General features: G+C 36.5%; 1 protein-coding gene across 1 annotated transcript in view; it reads right to left on the minus strand.

The window, feature by feature from the left end:
* LOC114357912 (uncharacterized) overlaps positions 1–23,772 on the minus strand; it is a 77,429-nt gene that overhangs the window by 25,802 nt on the left and 27,855 nt on the right. Inside the window, exons 3-4 of the mRNA XM_028311718.1 lie at positions 16,509–16,650; positions 4,289–4,497 (exon numbers count right to left, since the gene is read on the minus strand). Of these exons, the coding sequence (XP_028167519.1) occupies positions 4,289–4,497; positions 16,509–16,650 (351 nt within the window). The remainder of the gene's footprint in view (positions 1–4,288; positions 4,498–16,508; positions 16,651–23,772) is intronic.

The following is a 23,772-nucleotide window of genomic DNA, read 5'->3' on the forward strand; positions in this document are numbered from 1 at the left end:
AATGGAAATCATAACATACGAGTATTTCATACTACAGTACTTATTATTATTCTGTGAATGGGAGACCCGCTCCCAGGTGGAAATATTTTTCATACAGATTACAGATTCTCTACTTATTATCCCCTTTTGAATTTTTTGCGGCCATTTTTTTCTTCTAGGTCTATCTAATTCAAATTCAAATTCAAAATTCAAATTCAAAATTCAAATTCAAAATTCAAATTCATCAAAATGAGTGACTACAATCAGACAGTGTCGCTTTCACATACATCCAATATAGATTGTAAAAGTACACCTACATCCTATTCAGAGTGCACCAAACCGAACGCGTATCCGCACATACAAATAGCGGAGCTTGCTAAACGGGAACTAATAAAGTGAACTTGCATACAAATAAATAGGTTCCCACCAAAATTGCGAAGTGGAAAAACGAGTTCGGTGAATGCGGAATGGCCGGCCAACTTCGGTGATTGCCGTAATTTTAAACAGAGTTCAACTGCAGGACTTGCCTCTTGATGAGGTTTTTCGGTATTGAGGTACAGGTTTATTGATAAGTTTCTAATTAGCACCTCTTTAACAATCTCTGATATTGAGGTTTTAAATAGTAATTTTGTGCAGTCCTTTGCTATCAGTAAGATTTGTGAATTGTAGTTACTCGTATCTATTATACTAAATGGAGCTGTTAGCATTTTTAGTAAAATAAGGCTGAGATGGACCACCTAACTTTGACCGTAACTTTGACGATAACGTTGTTTTTTGTATGGAGTTTGATAGGTTTTTAACGTTTGTTAAAGTTATAGTAAGATGGTGCAACCCAGTTTAAGTATGATGTGTTTAATAAAGCCCACTCAAACTATTACCAAAAAAAATCTTGGAAACAAATTACAGACTTTAAAAGTCAGTTTTCTTTTTCAACAAAAACGTAATTTGAAATGTTTCTGACAACGTTACAAGCAAACTTCATAACGGTATTCCATAAAAATCCAAAAGAAAAACTATGCCTTGACTTCAGTAAACTTTATTTAAAGTTAGCAGATTTCACATTCAGTTTTTGCTTGGCATTAGAGGATTTCATTTCTTATTTATCATTCACGAAGCGCATGCTTCGCCGTCGCTTTATTCAGTACGATTTACTTTCCATACATCTACATGCATTACTAAACAAACGCGGCGTAAATTTCAGCAGGAACTGACTGGTATTTCGAGGGGCTCGTTTACAATTTAAAATTCTGCGATAAACATATGTAGATAGGGGCTGGCATAATAAATTGTGGAGAAGGCAGGCCCGGTGGGGCACTAGGCCAGTTAATAAAATCACTTTGATAGCCGATGCCGTGCACTCCGCCAGTTACGTGAAAAGGATTACGTTTAAAGACCTTTGTTTATTAAAATACTCGTTTGGATACTCGTAAAAGGTTTATTACTGGAATTTATAGCGGAGGCACTCACAATATGTCTGTTGCAGGTTTAGAAATAATGGGATTTGGAAGATTTCGGTGTACCTGCAAATGAAATTAGTAGGTATGGCATGGGTGTCAAGTAAGACACAGATTCTATAGAAACACTTCATTCTAGCTCTAACTTAAGATCTGATTTGTACCCTTTGCCATACAAAATCAATCTTATTTTGACAGCTAATAAATCAATAAAATTAAGTTGCTAGTGGCTACCCTGTTAACGGTTTGATGGGGTATTGTCATATAATTTCCAAGTAAATTCGTTCGACAGTGTCAGTTATATTATACAGCAAACATCACACCTCCAGTCGAAGAGAATCGAGACATTTTCGCTCAAACACTTTGCTTAGCCAAGTAATATCTTATTCAGCGTTTTGGCAAGAGCATCTTCTTTGCTCTAAGCCCCTTTGCCTTTCATAAATGAATTACATCCAAGATTTTGTGACAGTGATTTGGGAACCGTTTGAAGCAAAGGACCCAGTGCGGTCCCTTGTGGCACCCTTAAGGCCTTTGTTTTAGATTGACGGTGGTGAACATCTTGATGGTGTTTTTTGCCAAATTATTCTCTACTCCAACTGTCGTAGTGATGTTTTACTGCAGCAAAAACATTTTGCTCTATAATACTCGTACTTGATATCGTGCTAGTACCTTCCCGTATATCAAAATCTAATTAAGTTTGAGTTTAAGAAACTCCTCTTATTTGCTTAGCTATCGTATCGGAAATTACGGTTCAGCTATATAGGTCACTGGAAAGTTTGGAAAAAAAAAACTTTAAAAACGGCAAAGAAAATATTTCTATTACAGAAAGGAGTTGGCTGAAGATAAATAAGGATATTTTTGTTTCAGCTAGACAAACTATTATGAGTCATAACGATGAAGATTTGAGAGCTCCTATTTGACCTTAATGGCTTGATACATTTTCATGTGTATGGTATCTTTAAAGCAGCATTAGGTATATGAAAGTTATAAATATTGGGTAAAAGAAAGAATATTAAAGGTAAGTAATCATGAATGGGTTAAATATTATTATTTTGATTTATTTACGGACTAGAATAACCAAACACATTAAAGTATCTATAGATGTGAAACATTCGCGTAAGTGCTATGCAGGTAAGTTCAATAAGATGATAATGATAGTATTTGTATGACTATTCGCATTAGTTCAGATTAAACTTAAAAACTTGAATTAGTAGTAATTTTAAATTTAGGAAATGGTAGAGGATCAATTAGGACAATTTGAAATCTTAAAGATGCACAAGATTTTGTCCGAAATTAGACAAAATTAAAAAACGGATTCTTCGAATTGCGGAAAATCATTAAGCCCAATCACTTGATCTTTACTGAAATATAAACTGACTTTAATCTTTGGCGTTTCGTATCACTTTGCTAAAATATTGGTTGTTTACATCATTAAGTTTTATCCGCCATCACATTTTTACCGTCCATAATTCTGACGGGGGCCATAACGAGCCTTGCCCATGGTACGGCATTAAGGTTGCTAATAAAATCAGTTTCGTCTAATCGTTATGCCGTGGACTACATTATGTTTAGCATAAGGAATTTTTGTGTGAAAATTAAAATAGTATTTTTGGATATCGTCGATTACTATTGTATGTAGGGAAGTTGGTAAAAGAGTAAAATAGTAAAACAAAAGAGTACGGCTTAATTTTGAATTTTTGATGGGCCCAAAATATATCAGTAACTGGGAAACTATAATTGGCCTGCATCTCATCTGATGGAAACATGTTAATGGTTATAAGTTTTCTAAAATGTTAGTCTACATAATAGTTTCAACACTGTATTGTTTTCCTTGTAAAATAAAAATAAAATAAAATAAAGTTATGACCAGGCCTAAGGTGGATGTTACACTCACAATATTCAACCACAATAAAGAACTGACTTTCTAACCTCCAACTGCTGAACAATACTTTTAACTTCGTGGTTATGGTCACAGACTAAGGTAAGATAGTGGTAGCTAGCCAGATTAGACTTAGAACAAGCCGATCAAATCGTGCAAGAAATTTGCTCTCACTTGAAAGCAAAACACGAGCTAGGAGAGACTTATCACAGACGGAAGTATCAGGTACTTACAGATCTAAAAGGTTCGATAGTAAAATTTATGTTTGATTGTGCTTTGTATACGAGTAAACGCGCTCTATTAACCTAAGTGATCTATGCGTTGTAACTTGCCGGGAACGCCACGGCACTCCAAACGCGATATCGCAGTACATTATTGTAATAACACCACTCGGCGGTTCTTTGACGGCGGGGTCGTGTGTAACCTCTCATTTTCCTTACCGAAATTCAAAGGAGTTCTAACAAAGCTTTGTTTTGCATCCCTCCACGAAAGCCTGAAAGGCTGGCTTTTTAGATAAGGTTCTCTTATAAATTTCCAGCATAGAACAGACGTGGAAGAAGTTTTTCTGTGTGAGAATGCGAGCAGATGGCGCGGTTCTCATTCTAGTGGGAGGGTCGGAAGTTATTTGCAGAATCGTTTCACTCGTTAGCCGCAGTTTTGGGCGTAATGAATAGAATTTGTATGACGTCGGCTGATTCAAGTTTAATAAGATTCCAACGGGTTTTGATAATGGCATTTAGGGACCTGTATGCAAGTGGTTTGGGATTTTATGTGGCGGTTGTTACTTGGTAAACATGATTTGTTTAGATTTTTGTTTATTGTAGTTGGTTAAGTTAAAGTTAACCTTACTTGATGAGCTAGTGACTGTAACTCCTAAAATCCTTGATAACAAACTTTGTGGCTATAAGGTTCAAAATCGGTTCAATTTGTGTCACGTAAATGATACAACAAAGAATACTATTAATTCTAAACTCACCAATAACAGCGAGGCGGATCTGGAAGTTTCTGGTCGGCGAGTTTTTGAAGTCGACTCGACACCGGTACACGCCCTCATCATCCAACTGCACCGTGTCCAGGGTCAGAGAAGCCGGCCGGGCCACGGTCGCAAAGTAGGCCCGCGGACCAAACGCGTTGGGGTCCGACCACTGCAGCGCCTTGTTGAACGACCGGCCCCGAACGTCGAAACTGGAAAAATAATACCAATTAACTGAATATAAGACACACATTTCTATAACAAACATTTTACGGGGTCTGACTACTGGGCCTTGTTGAATGACCGGCTCTGAACATATTAAAGTGAAAAAGCAACCCAAATTCACTCACTATAAGACACAGATTGCTATGACAAACATTTTACTTTTACAACCCGCAACTGCAAACAACCGTTTTATAGTTCCGTCAATTTTTGCTCCACTCTAATATTTAGGTGGACTGTAGTTTCGTGAAACATGGAATATATTTGCAGCAATTCACGTTATTTCGCATTGCTCAAGGTTCTTGGAGAACAAAATATTTGAATTAAAACTTTTTATTGTTGCTTGTATTACATTTCCGAGTTATTTACCTTGAACAAAGCTTCAGTGTATTTTAATAATAGCTTGCTGCGCTTATGCATACAAAATAGAAAGTTCATCTAATGGATTCCAATTAAACAAGTGTCGTCTTTTAATATCGCACGTATCTATCTGTAAAGAATGAAAATAAAAATATTACGCTTTAGTCTAAAAGAGGAGTGATCGATAACATTTTATGTCCATTAAATGATGTTACAGATTTAGCTACACTCACAAAATCCACCAGTTATTAAAATTGTGTACCACATTAATCCGCGAAATATAAATAGTTCCCCAAGGCTTACAGAAACTATTTTGCATATGAGCCCATTACAGGCTTAATGAAACCAAACTGGCTGTACTGCTATAAATTAAAATCTAAATGATTACAAGTTATAACCCGGTCCAGTTAACTGCGCACCTGGCTGCCGTGACGTCACATCGACGCTCTGGTCACGGTAATACTATCTACACAGTATCCCAACTCGGCCATATTTTTGAAATAAATGTCAACAGCCCCGCGGTACGTCACGGTATGACAACATGCGATAGGGCTGCCCACCTACAGTACCCATTCTAATTACATCTGCCTACTTTGAATTTCTATCTAGTTTTGTGATTGTAATTTTTTTTTATTTAGATAAACAAAATACTTTGTGAATGGAATAGGATAAAAATGCGTGTTGTTTTGTGTTAGTAGATTTAATTAAAAAAAACTTAATGACCTGTTACTTTAATTTCAGGCGAATGAAGTCGTGGGCAAAAGCTGGTTTAATACAATATAATTTTTATTTAAAATTAAACTGACTGAAAATGACCATTTTTGACTATTAATAACTTTGTTTTTGACAAATTTGACCGTAAATGACGGTAGTCAAATTCAATCACCTTAGTCATTTTCAACACTAGCTAGGCCATCGACGTCCGTTCGGCACATTCGCGACACCCCTAACCCTAACTTTTGGATTTCGACCGCGTCCCTAGATTTGAAATTCGAAGGAAAGCTCGCGTTTCGTTGGTTTATATGAAGTTATAATACTGTATGATATTATTACCGTGCTCTGGTACGGATGAGGCGAACACGGGGAGGTGTGCGGGTGAGTGCGAGGGAGAATCACATTCTAGCGAGGTGCTCAGTGGGTCTAGACAAAGTGCAAATTATAATCGCAAACCAGTCGAAAAGTGGTCGAAAAGCCCCTTTTCAACTAGCTTAGCTCTATCGGGTTGAATCACAGATCACAGAAACTAAAGGGAGATGTGACAAGGGGGCGGGGCCGGTGTCGCAGCAATATGCCCAAAAACAGAATACATTGCTGCAGACGTCATAATGAAAACAGTTTACATTGCTTGCGTAGTAGGTACCTACTAAAGATTATTCGAACGTTGAGTACCTACTTTGTTTGTGTCAATTTCGAATGCGACACTGAGTTTCGAACTCAGCGCATTAGTTAGCATCAGATCTCTATTATAACTCTATGGGTTGTATCGTCTTTTGGGAGTCATTGGAAGGTAATGCCTAAATTATTGTAGCAGACGTACTGAAGCGAACTTTAAGTAACTTTAGTTTTATAAGTTATACTGGTACTTAGACGATAATTCGATTACTCATTGAAAATGTTTAACGTACAATAAATAACAAGATTTTAGATTATTGTCAAGTTTTGGAACTTTTAAGCGTCTCGAACAGTTAGCGCTATGACTTTTTACCCGATTACGCGAGGGAGGCTTGTGTTTTTGTATGTTTTACAGTAAAAGGTCGCGGGAAGAACCTGGATGCGGGCAACGCAGGACCGTACATTGGTGCCAGGCCTTTGTCCAGCAGTGGACGTCATTTGGCTAAAACGAACGAACGAACAGTAAAATATTTTATACTGAAAGGTATCACAAAAAATAAGGTAATCAATGGTCCGAGCGATAGTAAACGGTATACTACGAGTATATCCATCGCCGATAGAAACATCTACGAACAGTAAAATCTATCTATATATATATATATAAAAGAAAGTCGTGTTAGTTACTCCACTTATAACTCAAGAACGGCTGAACCGATTTAGCTGAAAATTGTCAGGGAGGTAGTTTAGAGCCAGGAGAAGGACATAGGATACTTTTTATCCCGTTCGAAATAAAAAAAAAGTCTGCTTATTTATTGCCATTAAGGCGGAACAAAGTTCGCCGGGTCAGCTAGTTTTATACTAAAAGGTATCACAAAAAATAAGAAAATAAATGGTCCGAGCGATAGTAAACGGTATACTACGAGTATATCCATCGCCGATAGAAACATCTTGAAAACTAACCCCTTTTCGTAGACTTACGACGTCACATTAGTATCGGGTCTGAATCACAAATTGCCGTCGACGGGTCGTGGTGGCCGTCGAGGCGCCGTGCACCATTAATCATGGCGCTCTTCAGCAAAAAGACCTCATGAGATTGGGATCAATGGGAACTAGTTAGAAGTAGAGTTGACTAGTTACGGATGGATGGAGACTAGTTTTTATTTTTTTAAATAGTCTTCACCTTAGTATTTAGGTGACGTATAGACTTAATATTGCTATCTAACGATATTGATCGATGGTGACTAAAATTTTTAAGGGATTCTTGCAAATTGGATTGTACGACGTTCAGAAACCTTCAGTCTTGTAAAACGGCATGGCTGAAAATGTCTGTGCTTTATATTCAGCCGTATAAGGAACCGATTTCACGAGTATGGCTATCATCTAAAGAGTTTCTTACTTTAAATCATAAACATCGAGAAAACTTTACAATAATGGCGATGTTATGAAAACAACTATTCAAATAGAAACCCACGTTACAGCAATACAAGAAAGAATAGCTGGAACAATGATATTAATAATTCATTCGATGCTATCCCAGAATTCCTACGGCGATGCTAAGTGAACTCTGCTGTTTGCACAAATATAACTTGCGTCAATACGACTTGAATATTGGATAATTTGTTTGACTGTAAACATTAATTTGAGCTCAAACATTACGTGAGCATCTTTGAATTTACATTTTGGTGTACGGAACGAACTTATCAACGTTCTGTACCATGTGCTTTACCATGAGTTTACATTAAACGGAATCGTTATTAGGGAGTTCGTCAAAAAATCTGTGAATTTCAGTTCAATAGTAACCACTTGGGGCGCTGTACAGTCTGTCATATATTTTATTAAGCAGTCGCTACATTACTAGTACCTACATCAATTCAAGTAAAAATTTGCCGAGTAAAATAATGAGGGTTTCCAAAAATATTCACCCTTTGTCATAAGATTTTCTATTTCAGTTTATACAACATTTTCTGCAAAAGGGTTTTTTATAAAGCGCTTTTACATGTCCCAGAATAACTATAACCTTGCTACGGGACAATAAGTAAGTCAGTTCTGAGAAGAACTCAGCTTAACCCTTGTAGTGGGACTTAGACTTCGTATTTCTTCTATTGTTTGGGTGAGGTCATAACCCTACTTAATGAACCGACGTAGATGTCTGGATTTTTATGCCCCAGTATAGGTTTTAAAGAGTAGTAAGTTGTATAATAAGTTTATTTACAGATTAAAATGTTTCGTCTTACGATACCCTGTTATCAAATTTATTTGTTTTTTCATTCTCGTGTAAAATTGTTTTTATTGTCTGTTGTAGATCGATCTCTAGATAAATACATCCACGATTTTTATTATTTTAAAAGTCATGACTACGATTTTAGTGAGTTGCCGGATCCTTTGAATGTCAGTCTAATGTACTAATTTAAAGGTAAAGGTAACTGATTATGTGTACTCTTAACGCGTTATATTTTTGTAAAATAGCACACCATTACATAACTAAAGGGAGCTTAGTTCGCTGACATTCCTATTTATCGTATCTAGAACGTGCTTCAGTACATTAAGGATGTCCCAAATTCGCTCGGCAAAAGCTAAAGATTGCTTGCTGTCGCTCCGACGCTTAGCGGAACTGCCACGAGGATTTATTAAATGCCACTTCTAATAGACGGGTTAAAGTCTTACCTACATGTAAATACATGATACAAGTTTTACACTATTATATGAATAATTCCCACACAATTAAGTGTTTAAATACATCCTACTGTTAGGCTGAGTTGCACCACCCAACTTTAACGGTAACTATAACGATAACCGGTGCTTTTTGTATGGAGTTTGACAGATTTTTGACGTTTGTCAAAGTTAAAGTAAGATGGTGCAGCTCAGCCTTAATGTTTTAAATGCAAAAGTGATTCTACCTGTTCTATCATGCTTAAACTACTCAGCCGTTTTAGAGAAAATTGATAAGGAGTTTGAGACCGAGGGAAAACATGGGATAGTTTTTAGCCCAGATTTTGAAAAGGGTACACACGCGCGATAGTCTTTCTGTGACAGATTAGAGATTCTCAAGCAAGCAATTTTCTAGATATTTCTACAAGCTCATAATTCCACCAACTCAAAGGTAAGTCTACCTACCTATGTCTATTATAGCCTAGAGAACTCGGCTAAAGTATTAATTTAGGTGACCGTAACACCTGTTACAATACGAAATCTTGTTAGAAAATTGTTCAGGCATGTGGTGAGTTGAGGCCGAGAACATAATTTCAATGCTTACATTGATATTAATACATTATAGGTGAGTAAGTGTTTGTCACAATGATTAATAAAGAAGTGGAATCTACTTTTTTTTTTAGTTATGGGCGACAGCACGTTTAACTTTCAGTCAAATGACATCCACTGCTGGACAAAGGCCTCCCTCCTCCGCATCCAGGTTCTTCCCGCGACCTTCAACAGATAGTCGGTCCACCTAGTAGGCCTGCCCACGCTACGTCTTCCGGCCCGTGGTTACCACTCGACAACTTTTCTGCCCCAACGGCCATCGTCTCTACGAGCTATATGCCCTGCCCACTGCCACTTGATTTTAGCAATTTTGCGACAGCAAATCAAGCTAAACACTTCATCTTGGCGTCTATTACAACTACCCATTGTAATAGACGCAATTTTACAACAAAAATGCATAGTCGAATGTTCTGTCAACTGTACAATGACTGGTAGATTATCCTACTTTTGCGTTTTGTCAGGCTAAAAACTACAAAGAATAATACATATATCTACTGTGGTCTAATTTAGCGAAGGACAGACTAAAGAAGAAAAATTCCAAGTTAAAATGTAAGTCTTGTAATAGTTGTTTAGTGTTAGCGCACACCGAAGTGCCTGCGCCATTAATCACGCTCGTCGTTTGCCTCCATTATTACGACGACGGCTCTTAAATATCTATCCAAAGACGCGATGGAACGTCTAGCGATAGTGGCAAAAAAATGGGGTTACTTCAAAAAACGTTATCCGAAGTTTCGAATGTTGCCGTCCTTTTCCCCCAAAGCTGATACCTGAATGAGCGACGGTGACAGATAGATCCTGAACTACGTTAACAGCGTTTCGGATTCGCCCTGAATGAAGATATCTTTGCTTTTTCCGCGGCTGAATTTGGGGCGGGCGGACAGCGGTGCATCAAACTTCATATTATAGCGATATTATGTAGTTATTATACAATATTTAGCTACGTACGTTTGATATTCTATCGACTCTTATTAATTAAGTTTTAGTGTCAGCCCAACATTATAAAATAAAAAGATTATTGGACTCTTTTGTCACAGAAAAAACAGATAACACTGAATAAAAAGTGTTCTACCAAATTTTAAAAATCTGTCGAGCCTAATATTGAATATGATGATCAAAAGGGTTCATTGTTCGAATTGAAAACAATGTGCGTGATAACGAAGCCGCAGTAACGTATATATTTTTATGTCCGCGCGTCCAGCCAGTATCCAATTATGATGTTAACGATGTAATCAGATAACATTATACTGTACGCACATGATCACGTTTTTAACTGACGACAAAAAAGGAGAAACTTTTCAATTTATCTGTATGTGTCTGTAATGTATGTCACCGCAGCATTCCCATAAGTGTATAGTGATTTCAGTATGTTAGCGCAGCATTTTGACAATGGTTTATAAAATAATATCGTTTATTGCTATAATAAACTATCAAGTTTATTATTCCGAATCGATACAATTTAAATTTTATCAAAATTGGTTTATTTGGATTCAGTTATTTTTTTTGTCTTTAATCGCAAAGGTCTTTGACCGAACAACAACTCTTGACGTAATAAAGTGAAAGATAATTCCCGCCAATTCGCAAAAAGACTTTCATTACAACTTTTTAATTCTTCTATTACGAGGCGAAGGCACGCAACGCATTCAGCCAGCAACGTGGAACTTGTTTGTTGTTTTGGTTAGCAGTCTTTTGTTTTTATCTGGTTTAAAAAACATAACTTCTGCCTTAATTTTGCTGTTTATAAAAATATTTTGCATAAAGCTTGATACAAGAAATATTTTTGGATACGTTTTTAAAAATATAATGGTTCATAAACCTAGAGTTATCAATAACATAAAATATTTTTGATTTGTACTTATCGATTCACACCACGTATAAAATAGGTAAATGAGAAAACTGTTAAATGTTTTCACCTGCAAACAAGCGTGTTACACTCAATTTAACAAATAGATAATTCTACCTGAAATGCTGCATTTAAGCTAGCATAATCCACTAAAATACAATTCCGAGAATTTTATTTACCTAAAAACCTACATCATTCCACTATCATAAAAAACTAGACATAACGCGCATTTCTAGTTAAAATTATAGCTCTATCACAGGACATCCCCAAACATTGAATTTGGGTAAACAACGTTTATTTTAACGCTGACAACCGTCAACCAGCGGCTGGTGTAACATAATTACCGCTGGTCAGCCGCCCCTGAGAATGAACCGCATGAACTGGAATTAACTGAGTTGTAGTGGAACTGTAATGACTGTAATGCTATGGAATGCACCGGTTAGGCTGCGGCCACACGAACCTTTGTACAGCCTTATGGACATCGGCACATCAAGCTTTATACTGTGGCATCGTTTGCAGTTGTAACAGGTGTGAGTTTTCAAATATTATGACGTGCTAGCGCATGATCTCAGGCTGTTCTAGTTTGATGTCAAATTATTGGTATAATATCAGTAAATAAGTCAGATAATAGGTAAAAATATTGCCCCTAATATTGGATACGAAAGGCGAACTTGATTGCTATACAGTATTCTTTCCCAATCAACCTTTGGGCCAAGAAGTGTTGCAACCCAGACGATAAACAAGGAAGAAGTAGGTACTTACTTACTTTCGAATTGTCTTAATCTGCACTATTACCTATTTCTCTGTTCAGTTCACACTAATTCGGTCATCATTAGCATCTTTATTTAACCTGATTGCCAGAAAAATTATACGATAGTTAAATTGAGATAGAGTCGATCTTTATTAATGGACTATGCGCCTTGTGTAAAGGAAATTACAGACACTATTTGCCTGCATCTTATATGTAGCTTATTTATACGCTTCTTAAATACCATCCTAATGGGATTCGTATGAGTATGTATGTAACTATAGCAATAATTCCAATACGCAGCAAATACGAAAGTATTTCCTGTTACGAATACTCGTACTATCTCATATTTCATATTTTCCTTTCATTAGTTCAAACGGACGTAACCTAATTCGAAAAATAAATGTTATTAATTTGTTGTTAGACTTAAGGACTTCCTGATTAATAGACGTATCTATGACTATGTGTATTTTGCTTATTGGCTTATCTCAATAACCATACCAATTTGTGTCATAAATATCTACGATTTATTAATTATACACTAGCTTCCAGGAAATCATTATAGTTATCTGAATATTTACGGGAAAACAAATACTGTTTATTTGTAACATAAAATATCACTTAGAAAGAGCGAAATCGTGCGCCGTGAAAAATCTTATCGATGATTTTAGACGACAAAATGTATGGGTTTATCACGTAAAATCGATAAAATGGCGTGATAAACGCTTATCGCCGCGCGCATCCTAGCCCTAATGGCTTCTATTTTTATAGTATAGTGGGTATACCTTGATCCTCAACCGAGGAGCCATAGTTAAAGTAAGATGCAATGTTGCCATTGTTTCAATATAGCGGTCTGTTTCCTTACCAGATGGAGAACTTGGACGGGACTTGCTTCACACAAAATCGATACCGGCAATGAGTTACCGATTAGGCAGCGTGCCAGGAGATGCCGTTCGTGAAAAAAGTTGAGGACATGATTGAGAAGATGAAGAAGAATAATGGAACTTTTAATGGACTCATGCTGTTGGCCCAAGTAGCCTAGGCACTATAGCGGAAGGTCGAAGGCACTTAGCCTGCTAGCAATCACGTAATGACCAGTTTGGACTAGTTCGTTTGGGCCAATGATGGTTGAAAAGCATTACAGAGTCGCCAGAAAATTGAAAAGAAAGACATTTGTCAGATACTGGTTGAGATTTTGCGGTTATGTAGCTTTTACAACAGAAAACATAAGGTTTATTTCGAGGGAAGAAGAAAGCACGGACATTACATTAGGCTATACCGGGGTATCTAAAATAGCCATTTTGTAACCAAAATGTACTCTTTCCTAAAAAATCGTATTACTGAAAGTACAAAACATTTCTAATTCGCGATTCGACCTTAAATCTGTTTTACTTTCATACAGGGACAATAATTATAGTTTGCGCATCATTTAAATGATTAACAAAATGACAAACTCTGTTCATTCAGGATTTCAGGTACAATAATATGCGCAATTCAATAAATGAAGAGCCTAATGATATGAAATTATTTGGAATTTTAATTAAATGATCAAACGAACTTACCAAGTGAAGTTCGATCTAAATTATCCTGTTTTCGCCGAAGAGATTTATTTTACCATGTAGTACCCCTGTACGACAAGCCAATCCGCACACAATATTCAGCGTAGTAGTAGTAAAAAAATCAAAAGAGCGGGCAACCCCACCCCTACCACGCTGTGGGCTCGGTGTCCGAGCGGTCTCATTATATTTAGAGAAGAGATGACATTGACGTTTACCTCCAGGGAAGAAGATATAGAAATCTTCGGGTTGGGAGGGACCTTAAATCTCTTCGGCGAAAACAGGATAATTTAGATCGAACTTCACTTGGTAAGTTCGTTTGATCATTCAATAAAAAATGGCTACTGGTTAACATCGCGCGTTAACTTGGAGCTAAAAATGGGTCAAAGTTACGCGTCGTGTCACAACGCTTATAATAAAAATGTACGAGCACTTGCACAAAATAGTTGTTACAACCAACCTTGTGTTGGGTCTAATTCTCGTCACTACACTGCACAACTTAAAATAATTACGTTTTTTGTCGGTAAAAACGTCCTGGTGACGTCACTTAAGCATTTTTCTTATACTGCGTGCGGTCGTTGCGCGTGCGCACAAAGGAATGAGACCGCTCGGACACCGAGCCCACAGCGTGGTAGGGGTGGGGTTGCCCGCTCTTTTGATTTTTTTACTACTACTACGCTGAATATTGTGTGCGGATTGGCTTGTCGTACAGGGGTACTACATGGTAAAATAAATCTCGGAGGCGAAAGCAGGATAATCAATATTAATCATTTGTTGAACTTCATTCATAAATAATGATATTATAATAACATTTCAGTGATAAATGACTGAATGAATTTACTTTTGCCACACCTGGATTATTTAGTTAGGATGAATAAATATACTATTCATTACTAATATAAATAAATTATTATTTACCTGGAACACTTACAAATAATACGAGCACGAGTTTGTTTACAACATAAATAAAACATGTTGTTGTAAGTCCCACGTTTGTTGTTACTGAATTGATTGTACAATTACCTGGAATATTTTTAACATAATGAATTTATATGACTAAAAAAAAAGTATACCTACGCAAACTCGAATAATGTAAAGTTTTGACACAGTTGATGTTAAACTTAATATCAGAGGAAAAAAAATCTATCGGATAAAATGTTAATTTTGTAGTTAATGTTTTGTCAAAGGTACAAGTAATGTAGGATGATAGATATTTTACAAAAGTCACGGAAGCTTGGAAAGCTCAACAAAGCTTAAGGACAAAAAATAGTAGGTAAGTTTCATTATAATTTAACTAGAATTCCCTTTTCTTTGTAAAGGAGACCTAAATTCACACATTCAATAGGTCAGTACAAATCATTCAGCTGAAAATATTTAACGTAAGTTCAAGACGATAAAGTCCAAATTCCTTTGACTTATCACGCTGGCTATCTATACAAACTATACGCCAAGTCCCTGTCCGTTGTCAATAGACGCTTGTCCTTAATGTCCGATATACACATCTAGCTGAATCACATAAATTTGTCAAATGATTAATGTCTCGGTCTCCGAGAGGCTTATCTGCCGCCGCAGGGTAATGCCGAAGGGAAACGAAAGCAGCCAGTCCATATTGAACGAACTATGTTTTTAACTATTAAATATGTTTTCATTACAACTAAAAAACGCTTGTTGCTAGACAAAGATATAGATACGCTCAAAGATTTCTACAATGACTGAACCTGTAGTCGTGTCTAGGTACTTCCTTTTGCGCAGTAAGCAGTGGGCAGAATTTAGATGAATAGAACGAAAATGATAAACAGAATTGTAAGCGCCACCTCCACGGCGGCGTAGCGTGCTAGAACCCTTGGTGTTCACCTGCGTACAATATCGTATAGGCAACGCTGCCCCTCCGTCGACCAGAGTTACATTATTTTGTATGTAAGCTGCAAGCAGGCGTACACCAAGCGTACAATGCCGCGTACGTGTCTAGTACTTATGCTACATGTTTTCGAACAAAAGTCCCTAAATAAAAACAGATTAAAAAAAGTACTTATCCTACGCCGCCGTGGACTGGCGCTCTGTAATCATGGTCTGAACCAAATGTTTTAAAGTTTAAAACGTTTGATACTTAACTGTACCGGTTTGTAAGAAAGCAACTGGCTGTTTTCTCTTGGCTGTACTACTATAACTGACCACCCTAATTAACTGCAGATACCAAACTTATTAATATCTGGCTCTATACACCGTCTGTAATGGACCTCGTTAATAGAATGGGGTATAATTCCCATAATGCTGGTTATTTACCTATGTGAAATATGTCCAAACAATGTTTTTACAGATTTATAAATGTACACTTGCACACTCGATGTAAACAATCCAAAAACAAAAAAAAAGATGTTTGTCTAAAACATTATGTGACATTTTGACAAAATTTTTATCAAGTTAAGTTGTTGTTTGCTTAATCTGGTATAGCTTGTTCACAAATGTAACCTAAAGCTAACCAGTGATGGTTGAAAAGCTTCTAAGGATAACTAGGTATTTTGGATCCCGAAATATATTTAGTGATAACAATCACATCCTTTAGTGAATAGATCGGCTGACTCAAGACATGGAGATAGACGCATGTTTTAACGTGGACTTTATTGGAAAAATGTAGGTAGGCCAGAACCGACAATCTGGTGATAATCACGTTTCCACGACCGCTTCTACACAACATTGGTCGATGTGGAAATCCTTGGGGAAGGCCTTTGTTCAACAGTGATCGTCATCCGGCTGAAATAAATAGTGGTAATATAGTCTGGTTATATAGTAAGGAAGGCGCTGACTGCAGGCCGTTACCAGCCGGTCATTATTGAAATCCTTGAGTGAGGCCTCTGTTCCTTGTTCAGCTGTGGGAATTCTTAAGCTGAAATGATGATGATGATGTACCTGTATATGGGTTTCCCTCCGGTGGCCTTCCCGGCGCGGAACCAGAGCACCATGTAAACGCGGTCCTCGTTTGTGTCGGGCGTGACGTCACACGGCAGCGACGCCGTGCGGCCCAGCACCGCGTCCACGTCCACTGTCGACACTGGAACAAGAAAAAGTATATTTTTATTGAGGTTCCGTAGTACCTGGGTACCAAATGGAGGGTCCTACGATGCTTCTGCTGGCCTGATAACTGCTTGCCTAACTAGGTAGTTAATTGAAAAAAGATAGAGATTCAGAAAGATAGAGATTGACAGTCAGGTCAGGTGACCTGACTGTCAATCTCTATCTTTTTTCAATTTTATGAAATGGCACTTAATGATAATGTCACCTGTAATACTCGTATACGAATGAGTATGTTGCACTGAAGGGGGTCTTTGAAGAATTGGAGGTCTATTATCGTGAGATGCGTCAAACTGAAATTGTATTAGAAACGTTGCTAAGGTTAAGAAGTATACCTACTCGTATCTATTATCTTTTATTTAATTCATGTAGACACTGTTTGACTTGGGGGTTTGTAAATAATTTAAAATGTATGCAAAAATTGGAAACAATTTACTATTTCTGCTAAATTCTATAGTTACGTTTGGCTTCCGCGAAACACCCTTCTGTGAAAGCCTGCTCTTCGTTGTAAATCTAATATCAATCTATCTGATACTACGAGTATTCTCAGACTAACAGAGTTGGTACTGGATAAAATAAATAATTCCATTTGAAACTGAAAATACTGCAAGCAAAATCTTTGATTCGTAAGTATTAAACTAATTATTCGAATTAATGTCGATTCGTATAAAATATTCTTTGCATTAGTAAACAAACTGGAGCCATTTCTCATTAAAACCAGATTGCAATCTTAGCGCAGAGGGTTAATTCTGGTTTAGCGAATTGTCGCTTCGCGCTTTGCCCGGGCCGTATCCATTTTGTCCAGCTGACTTCACGAATCGTAGCTAATGAGTAGCGGCCAATGTAGCGTCAGCAAAATGGTAATGTACGAGTATCTCATCACAGTTTACGAATCAAAAATAGGATAGTGTTAATTCTATGAAACATAATGCTTCAACCACACCAAAAGGCCAATAACAGGTCGCGCGGCTATGAGAGTAAGGGGTATAAAGTTTAATTTCCTGAAAGGAAAGTGATGAAGGTTTCAAGTATAGGGGGAGACGCATAAAATGTCAGAAGTACTCCTCTTTAACTCAGTGCAAAGTTAATAATGACAGACTAGAGTGTCACTATTTAGTAACTAATTAAATGAATTATTGCCCTAATGCTAACTTATCATACCACCTCACCGATTTAAATGAGATTTGGGAAAGATTTAGTGTTACTTGTTATTGATTTAGTGTCCCTTTTATAAGTGTATAAGGTGCACGCAATAATCCTTTTTGTGAAAGCAAAACTCACACAGGCGAAGCCAAGGGCAAAAGCTAGTAAATTGTATTACAACAAGCACAGTCGTCTGAATAATTCTCATTAATCCAGATTGCAATCTTTGTGTAGAAAGCTAATTCTGGTTCAGCAGATTGTAGTGTCACGCCTTCCACGGGCTGAGTCCGCATTGCCGGGCAGAGTCGACTTTACTCATCAAAGTCAGAAGTTAATTATAGTGGCGGGTAATACACACAATACAATAGAGCTGATGAGAATGTGGTATTATGGGTCAACGTTGATAGCGTATCGGAAAGTTACTTAAATATACATTATATCGATTGTAGGGATAATTATTAATTAATCGATGAGTCCCTCAATAACATAATTATTTGGACAATTTTGTGAAATGCCAGCAACTTCTAACATTTATACTTGTACAAATAATCGTTGAAAATCCTATATAAATAATCTATTACTTATGTTCTTTGTAAGACTAATTGCATCTAAGTTCAAAGATACATAAAATAAAAGCTATTAGACTTTGTCGTTTGAAATAAAATATTCACTCAGATGAAATATTCTGCAATAAGGCAAGCTTCATGCTTAATCTAAATTAGTAACATTAATGTTGTTTGCTTGCTATAATTATTATCAATACATAATGTATTTAACATGGATATCTAATGATTTACTGTGGAGATTAGATTATTCCCACGGCTATCTATTACACAATCCTAATTTGTGCTTACATCAATAATACGAAATGGTACATTATTATGGAGTACAGTTTTGGTAAATATCATGTCTGATAAATGAAGACGAATAGGTAGTTCAAATTGTCACCGTGAGTTACATAAATAAGAAACGGGTTACAGTTTTTGAAATCTGAAAATATGTATTGATCACGAAATTTAACCTTTGGCTGGGTTGCACCATGACCATCTTACTTTGAGTTTGACAAACGTCAAACGTCTGTCAAAATCCATACAATAAACGCCAGTTATCGTTATAGTTACCGTTAAAGTTGGATGGTACAACTCAGTCTAAGTTCATAAACTTTAGCTTTATGGTAGGTTACAATTTTTTTTTTGATGAAATTCGTAGTATAATTGTTAAATAAAACCCATGAAAAACCTAGCATAACCAAAATACTCGAATATACTGAACGTCAAATGCAAAATGATCCAAGCCCACAAAATCTGTTCCTAAACGTCGAGAAAATAAGAAAATGCTCAAACAAAGCTTAACAGTCTAAAGTAGCTCTACTAGAATCAATGAAAACCGTTTTCATGCCAATAACACGTTATTAAATGTATAAAACATCAAAATTGCTAACTCCTTGGCAGCAGTGTCTCGACTTGCATCGAAGACCATTTAAAACGGAATATGCCCAATATGGAATGGTATAGACTCACATTCGCTTAGTTTTCCGAACAATGCCCCAATATTACTGAGATGAGTGTCTATGAAATATAAAGAGCGTTTATGAAGAGAAGGAATAGCAGTATACAGGTTGTCATTAACACTTATATGAGAGAGAATTGTCTTCTATAGAGCATGATTTAGGCAAAAGCTTGGATGCATTAGGATGTTAGTACGTACGTAATGTATAGGTACTATCAACACTTGAATACCTATTTTCTAATGTTAAAGGATTCCGTACCAGAAGGGTTTTTACGATCCCCACTACAGCTGTTTGTCAAATTTTGATATATTTTAATTTCTAGTAACGTTACTTATCAATCTGTCAGTTATAGCCATAGGTCCCATTGCAAGAGTTGAGTCGATCAACACAGGCAAAGATTATCGCAAGACGCGTATTCTGACTGTTTTGTGTGTTCTCACTTCAAAATAATATTACATCAGTGTCAATATGTGTATGCCTCAACTTTCGTAGTGCGACAATAAAATAACGTAGGTACTTTTGTTTTGATCTCTCACATTACTCACTCTTAGCTCATCGTTAGAACTCACAGACTCGTGGACTATTTTTTCTGGAATTTATCTCGCGTTTTAAATTCGCGCCCCTAATGGCATGATTATTGTTTACGCCTGAAACTCATCTCCCTATCATGAATATAAATAGGTATAATATTAAAACAGTCCGTCTCAGCCGCGGTAATCCTCTTTCTTCGCGCGAGTGTCACCACGTTGCCCGAAGTAATGCGCACCATCACTCATACTTAGGAAGAATTTTCAATTTACTCGCCTCGTAATAGAGACGGATTACGTTGGCCCATTGCGCATGTGTAGTTTTATTATGCGCTTGAAGTAATGCTTATTTATTAACGGCCGCCACTTCACCTTGTTTAAGTATGAGGGGCTCTTTCTCCTCTGTTCGATTCCGAGGTAAGACATAATGGAAAAGTCGTAAAAACAAGCTCTACTGTGGTTCGTTTAGAATGTGGAGTAAGTATTTTTATGTTTAAGGCAGGTGACAAACTAGGGTCGGTACATTACATAGTCATGACAAATAGGATTTTGTGTGCTTTACCTATTTCATTCTCTTTTACGTATGATTCAATATCTACCTATTACGTTTATAGACACAAACCTATGAGTCTTGGCAATGGGAAATAGATTACTTTATGACGCAAAAATAAATTAAGTAGGTACCAATAGGTACATGATGACTGAGTGACGCTCTATTAAATATTTTATCTAAAAAAATAGTCAAATCATTTCTCCCAGCCCTGCGGAAATGCATTGAAATCCTACATTTAAAATCGCATTATTATGGTAACCTACCTAGTACCTACATTTGGCGTCTAGATCGGATCGAACCTCCATTGTCTACAGGCAACTGCAACGAACTGCGATGGCTTCTCGCCGTTTTAGAAGCAATGTTATATTATTTGAGATTGGGTTATATACAAATAAGAAATTTCAAGTCCGCCTAGTAAATAAAGAAGTTTATTGAGTAGTGACTGAGTTTCTTGCGCTGCTTCTTCGCAGCACTGGGCCATTTATTGTCCCGAAGCAGTAGAGTTAATACTGGGACGTATAAAATGCTTTTTAAAAGCCTGCTTACAAAAATAAACGAGTTTATGAGTTTTTTTACAGCTAACTTTGGCCTATTAGCTTTGCCCTTTGGTTTTAGTTTATCACAGATATTTTTAAACTATTACTACAAAACCACGGTATCTAAACATCTGTATCACGCTTTATTTCTTAAAAAAATTCACTTGAAAGAAAATTCTGTTTCTTTTCGAATGTTTGCTTACTTATTTTTATAATGTTGCCAGTGCAGTATCTTTAACGCTTTACTTAAATAACTTCTTACCTAACCACTAATGCACTCAATTTGTAACACAACAACAGAAATTCTGTAAATGTATCGCTCGGTAACAGTAATTTGATTTTCATTATTCTATCCAGTAACGTTACACCAGACGTTCGTGCAATCGCCGCTTTATGAAGATACAGCCTGCGGGAATCGCGTGAAAGCCTCAATGAAAATAAAGGGGAACAAAAATCCACCTATCGTAGGGTGACTACTCGATTCCTCAGGGAAAGAATGTTTAGACTTATAAAAACAAAAGAGAGTTCAATTCAATCCCAACCAGTTTGGGTTGTTCTAGAACATTTGAATGGCCTAACAATTGACAGTTAACTGTCAAAAATGTCGTCTTTATAACATACTAGCGGCCGCCCGCGACATATGCGTTGACCCCGTTTTACCCCCTTAGGGGTGGAGTTTCGTAAAATCGGTTGTTATTGAATACCTACGTTCTAAAAAGAACCCCCATGCAAAATTTGAGACTCCTAACACTTGTAGTTTCTGAGATTTCGTAATGAGTGAGTGAGTCAGTCAGTCAATCAGTCAGTAACCTTTCACTTTTATAAAATATAGACTATAGTACTTTTAGGCCTCGTCTCGCTACAAACACAAACAATCTTTCAAATCTCTAAAGTGCTCTTAATTGATATAGATATGTGCTAATAAATTATGACCAAACGAAACTTCACCTAACCTTAATTTACCTTAGGCATATTGTATTGTTTAATAAAGTAATTTTATTAGTGTAAATGGTGGTTTAGAAGGTTGTATCACATTTTGACCTAGTTAGAAATAACAAAAGCTAGCCTAATTTTACAAACTTTAAAGCCCTGTTTAAAATGTATTTTGTTCAGTGAAAAAGTTTCGGCGAATTCCGCTAAAGCCATAATGCGTGGTGACTTAGCATAGCATGCTTATAGCTCAAATGGAACAGAAATGTGTATTTTATTAAGTTTAAAATTCAACTTACATGACCACTGTTTAAGGTTCAGATTTAGTTGATTATTACCGAAACTTTTGCTATCTAAATATGCTCGACCTGCTTGAGATACGTAGATTTTTAGATAAGTTTAATGTTTGTTTTTTTTGCTCATAATTTAAAAAAGGCAGCAAAGTCAGGGCCGACTACTAGTAAACTTTACAACCGCAGTGGCCAACCAGTATTTAATTGTACATACTTTTTATGTGGTTTATAGTTTTTGTATGGTCTAACTAAGGCAACATTTGTTATGACGTTATTTGGTCGCAAACTCGAATCGACTAAAATAACTTTAATTGATCCCAAAGTCACTGGGTAAATACTAATTTACAGTAAATTGAACACCAACACGCTTTTCAGGGTTATAATAAAGGGTTTTGTTAAATAAATCTTGCAATTACTAGCTAATGGTATCAACACCCAATTTAAACTCTCCTAACTTACAAGATATTACCTATCAAAGACTATACAACTTTCTTATCTTAGTTTTCAAGTAGTTCAAAGTTCCAACTCCGACATGAGTTGGTTGTTTTATCTTCGCTGTGCTATTACGTCTAGTCGCGTTAAGATAAGCGTGGAGAAATGAAAATCCAAATCGGCCCCGCCCTTTTGGTTGTCACCGCTCCAGCCCTGGAATAATTCCATGGAACGATTCCACAATAAAGCTGTGACAGAGCTCGCCATGACAGGGAGTCACGTATAATGTATCAGATATACCTATTAAATTAGATTAGATTGTGGTGTTAAGACGTCATTTGACTTGTGAAGGAAATGTTATTCAAATTTGATGTTTTTTTTAAATTAAAAATAAGATTCGAACAGTTGACGTTTGGCGCGGCGCCGCACCACTCGTGTACCACAGATATTTCTATGTAAGACAACGCAGTGACTCCGCTCCGTCATCGCAACGAATCGTGTGCGTTGGCTCTTATAAAAGTTCCCTCAACACTTGCAGGTGTCGTGTCTGAGAACACTAAAAATGCCCTCTTATAACGAGCGATGCCAAATGTGAACGTAAATGGCGGCCGACGCACGCGACTAGGGGACTGGAGATTTGAATCTTCGATACGAATATTCGATTCACTAGTGAATATTTTTAGAGATATTATAAAAACTTAGAGAATATGATGTCTTGAAATGAATAAAATTAATAATTTTATTGATATTAAATATTTTAAAATAGCCTTATAAGCTAAAAAGAAAACTTAAATATTTATAGGACATCAATTGTTAATTCAGTAAGTATATCTTATCTTAAAAGCTTAAAAAAGTATAATAGTCAAATCGTTAATTCTGGTAATTGGTGTGAATTTCAACTAACATACTTATTTTCGTAGATATCCAATGAAGTTACGAGTAATTACTTTAATTACCTTTGTCATCCATGTATAATTTAATGTGACTCCATAACCATTTGCGTTCGAATGAACAGTTAAAACTTTAAAGTTTTACATAAAACAGTTATCGTATTTTATTAAAGATACAATCTAATAAGCGCTCATATTTTTTAAGGGAAAGGCACTTTTAACTCGAAAGAGTTCAATATTAGAACACGAACAAAAAGTTGGGCAGTATTTCATTGCAACCGCGTCAAT

The sequence above is a fragment of the Ostrinia furnacalis genome, unplaced genomic scaffold, assembly GCF_004193835.3.
Source record: "Ostrinia furnacalis isolate ACB-3 unplaced genomic scaffold, ASM419383v2 OfSCF0260, whole genome shotgun sequence".
Lineage (NCBI taxonomy): Eukaryota > Metazoa > Arthropoda > Insecta > Lepidoptera > Crambidae > Ostrinia > Ostrinia furnacalis.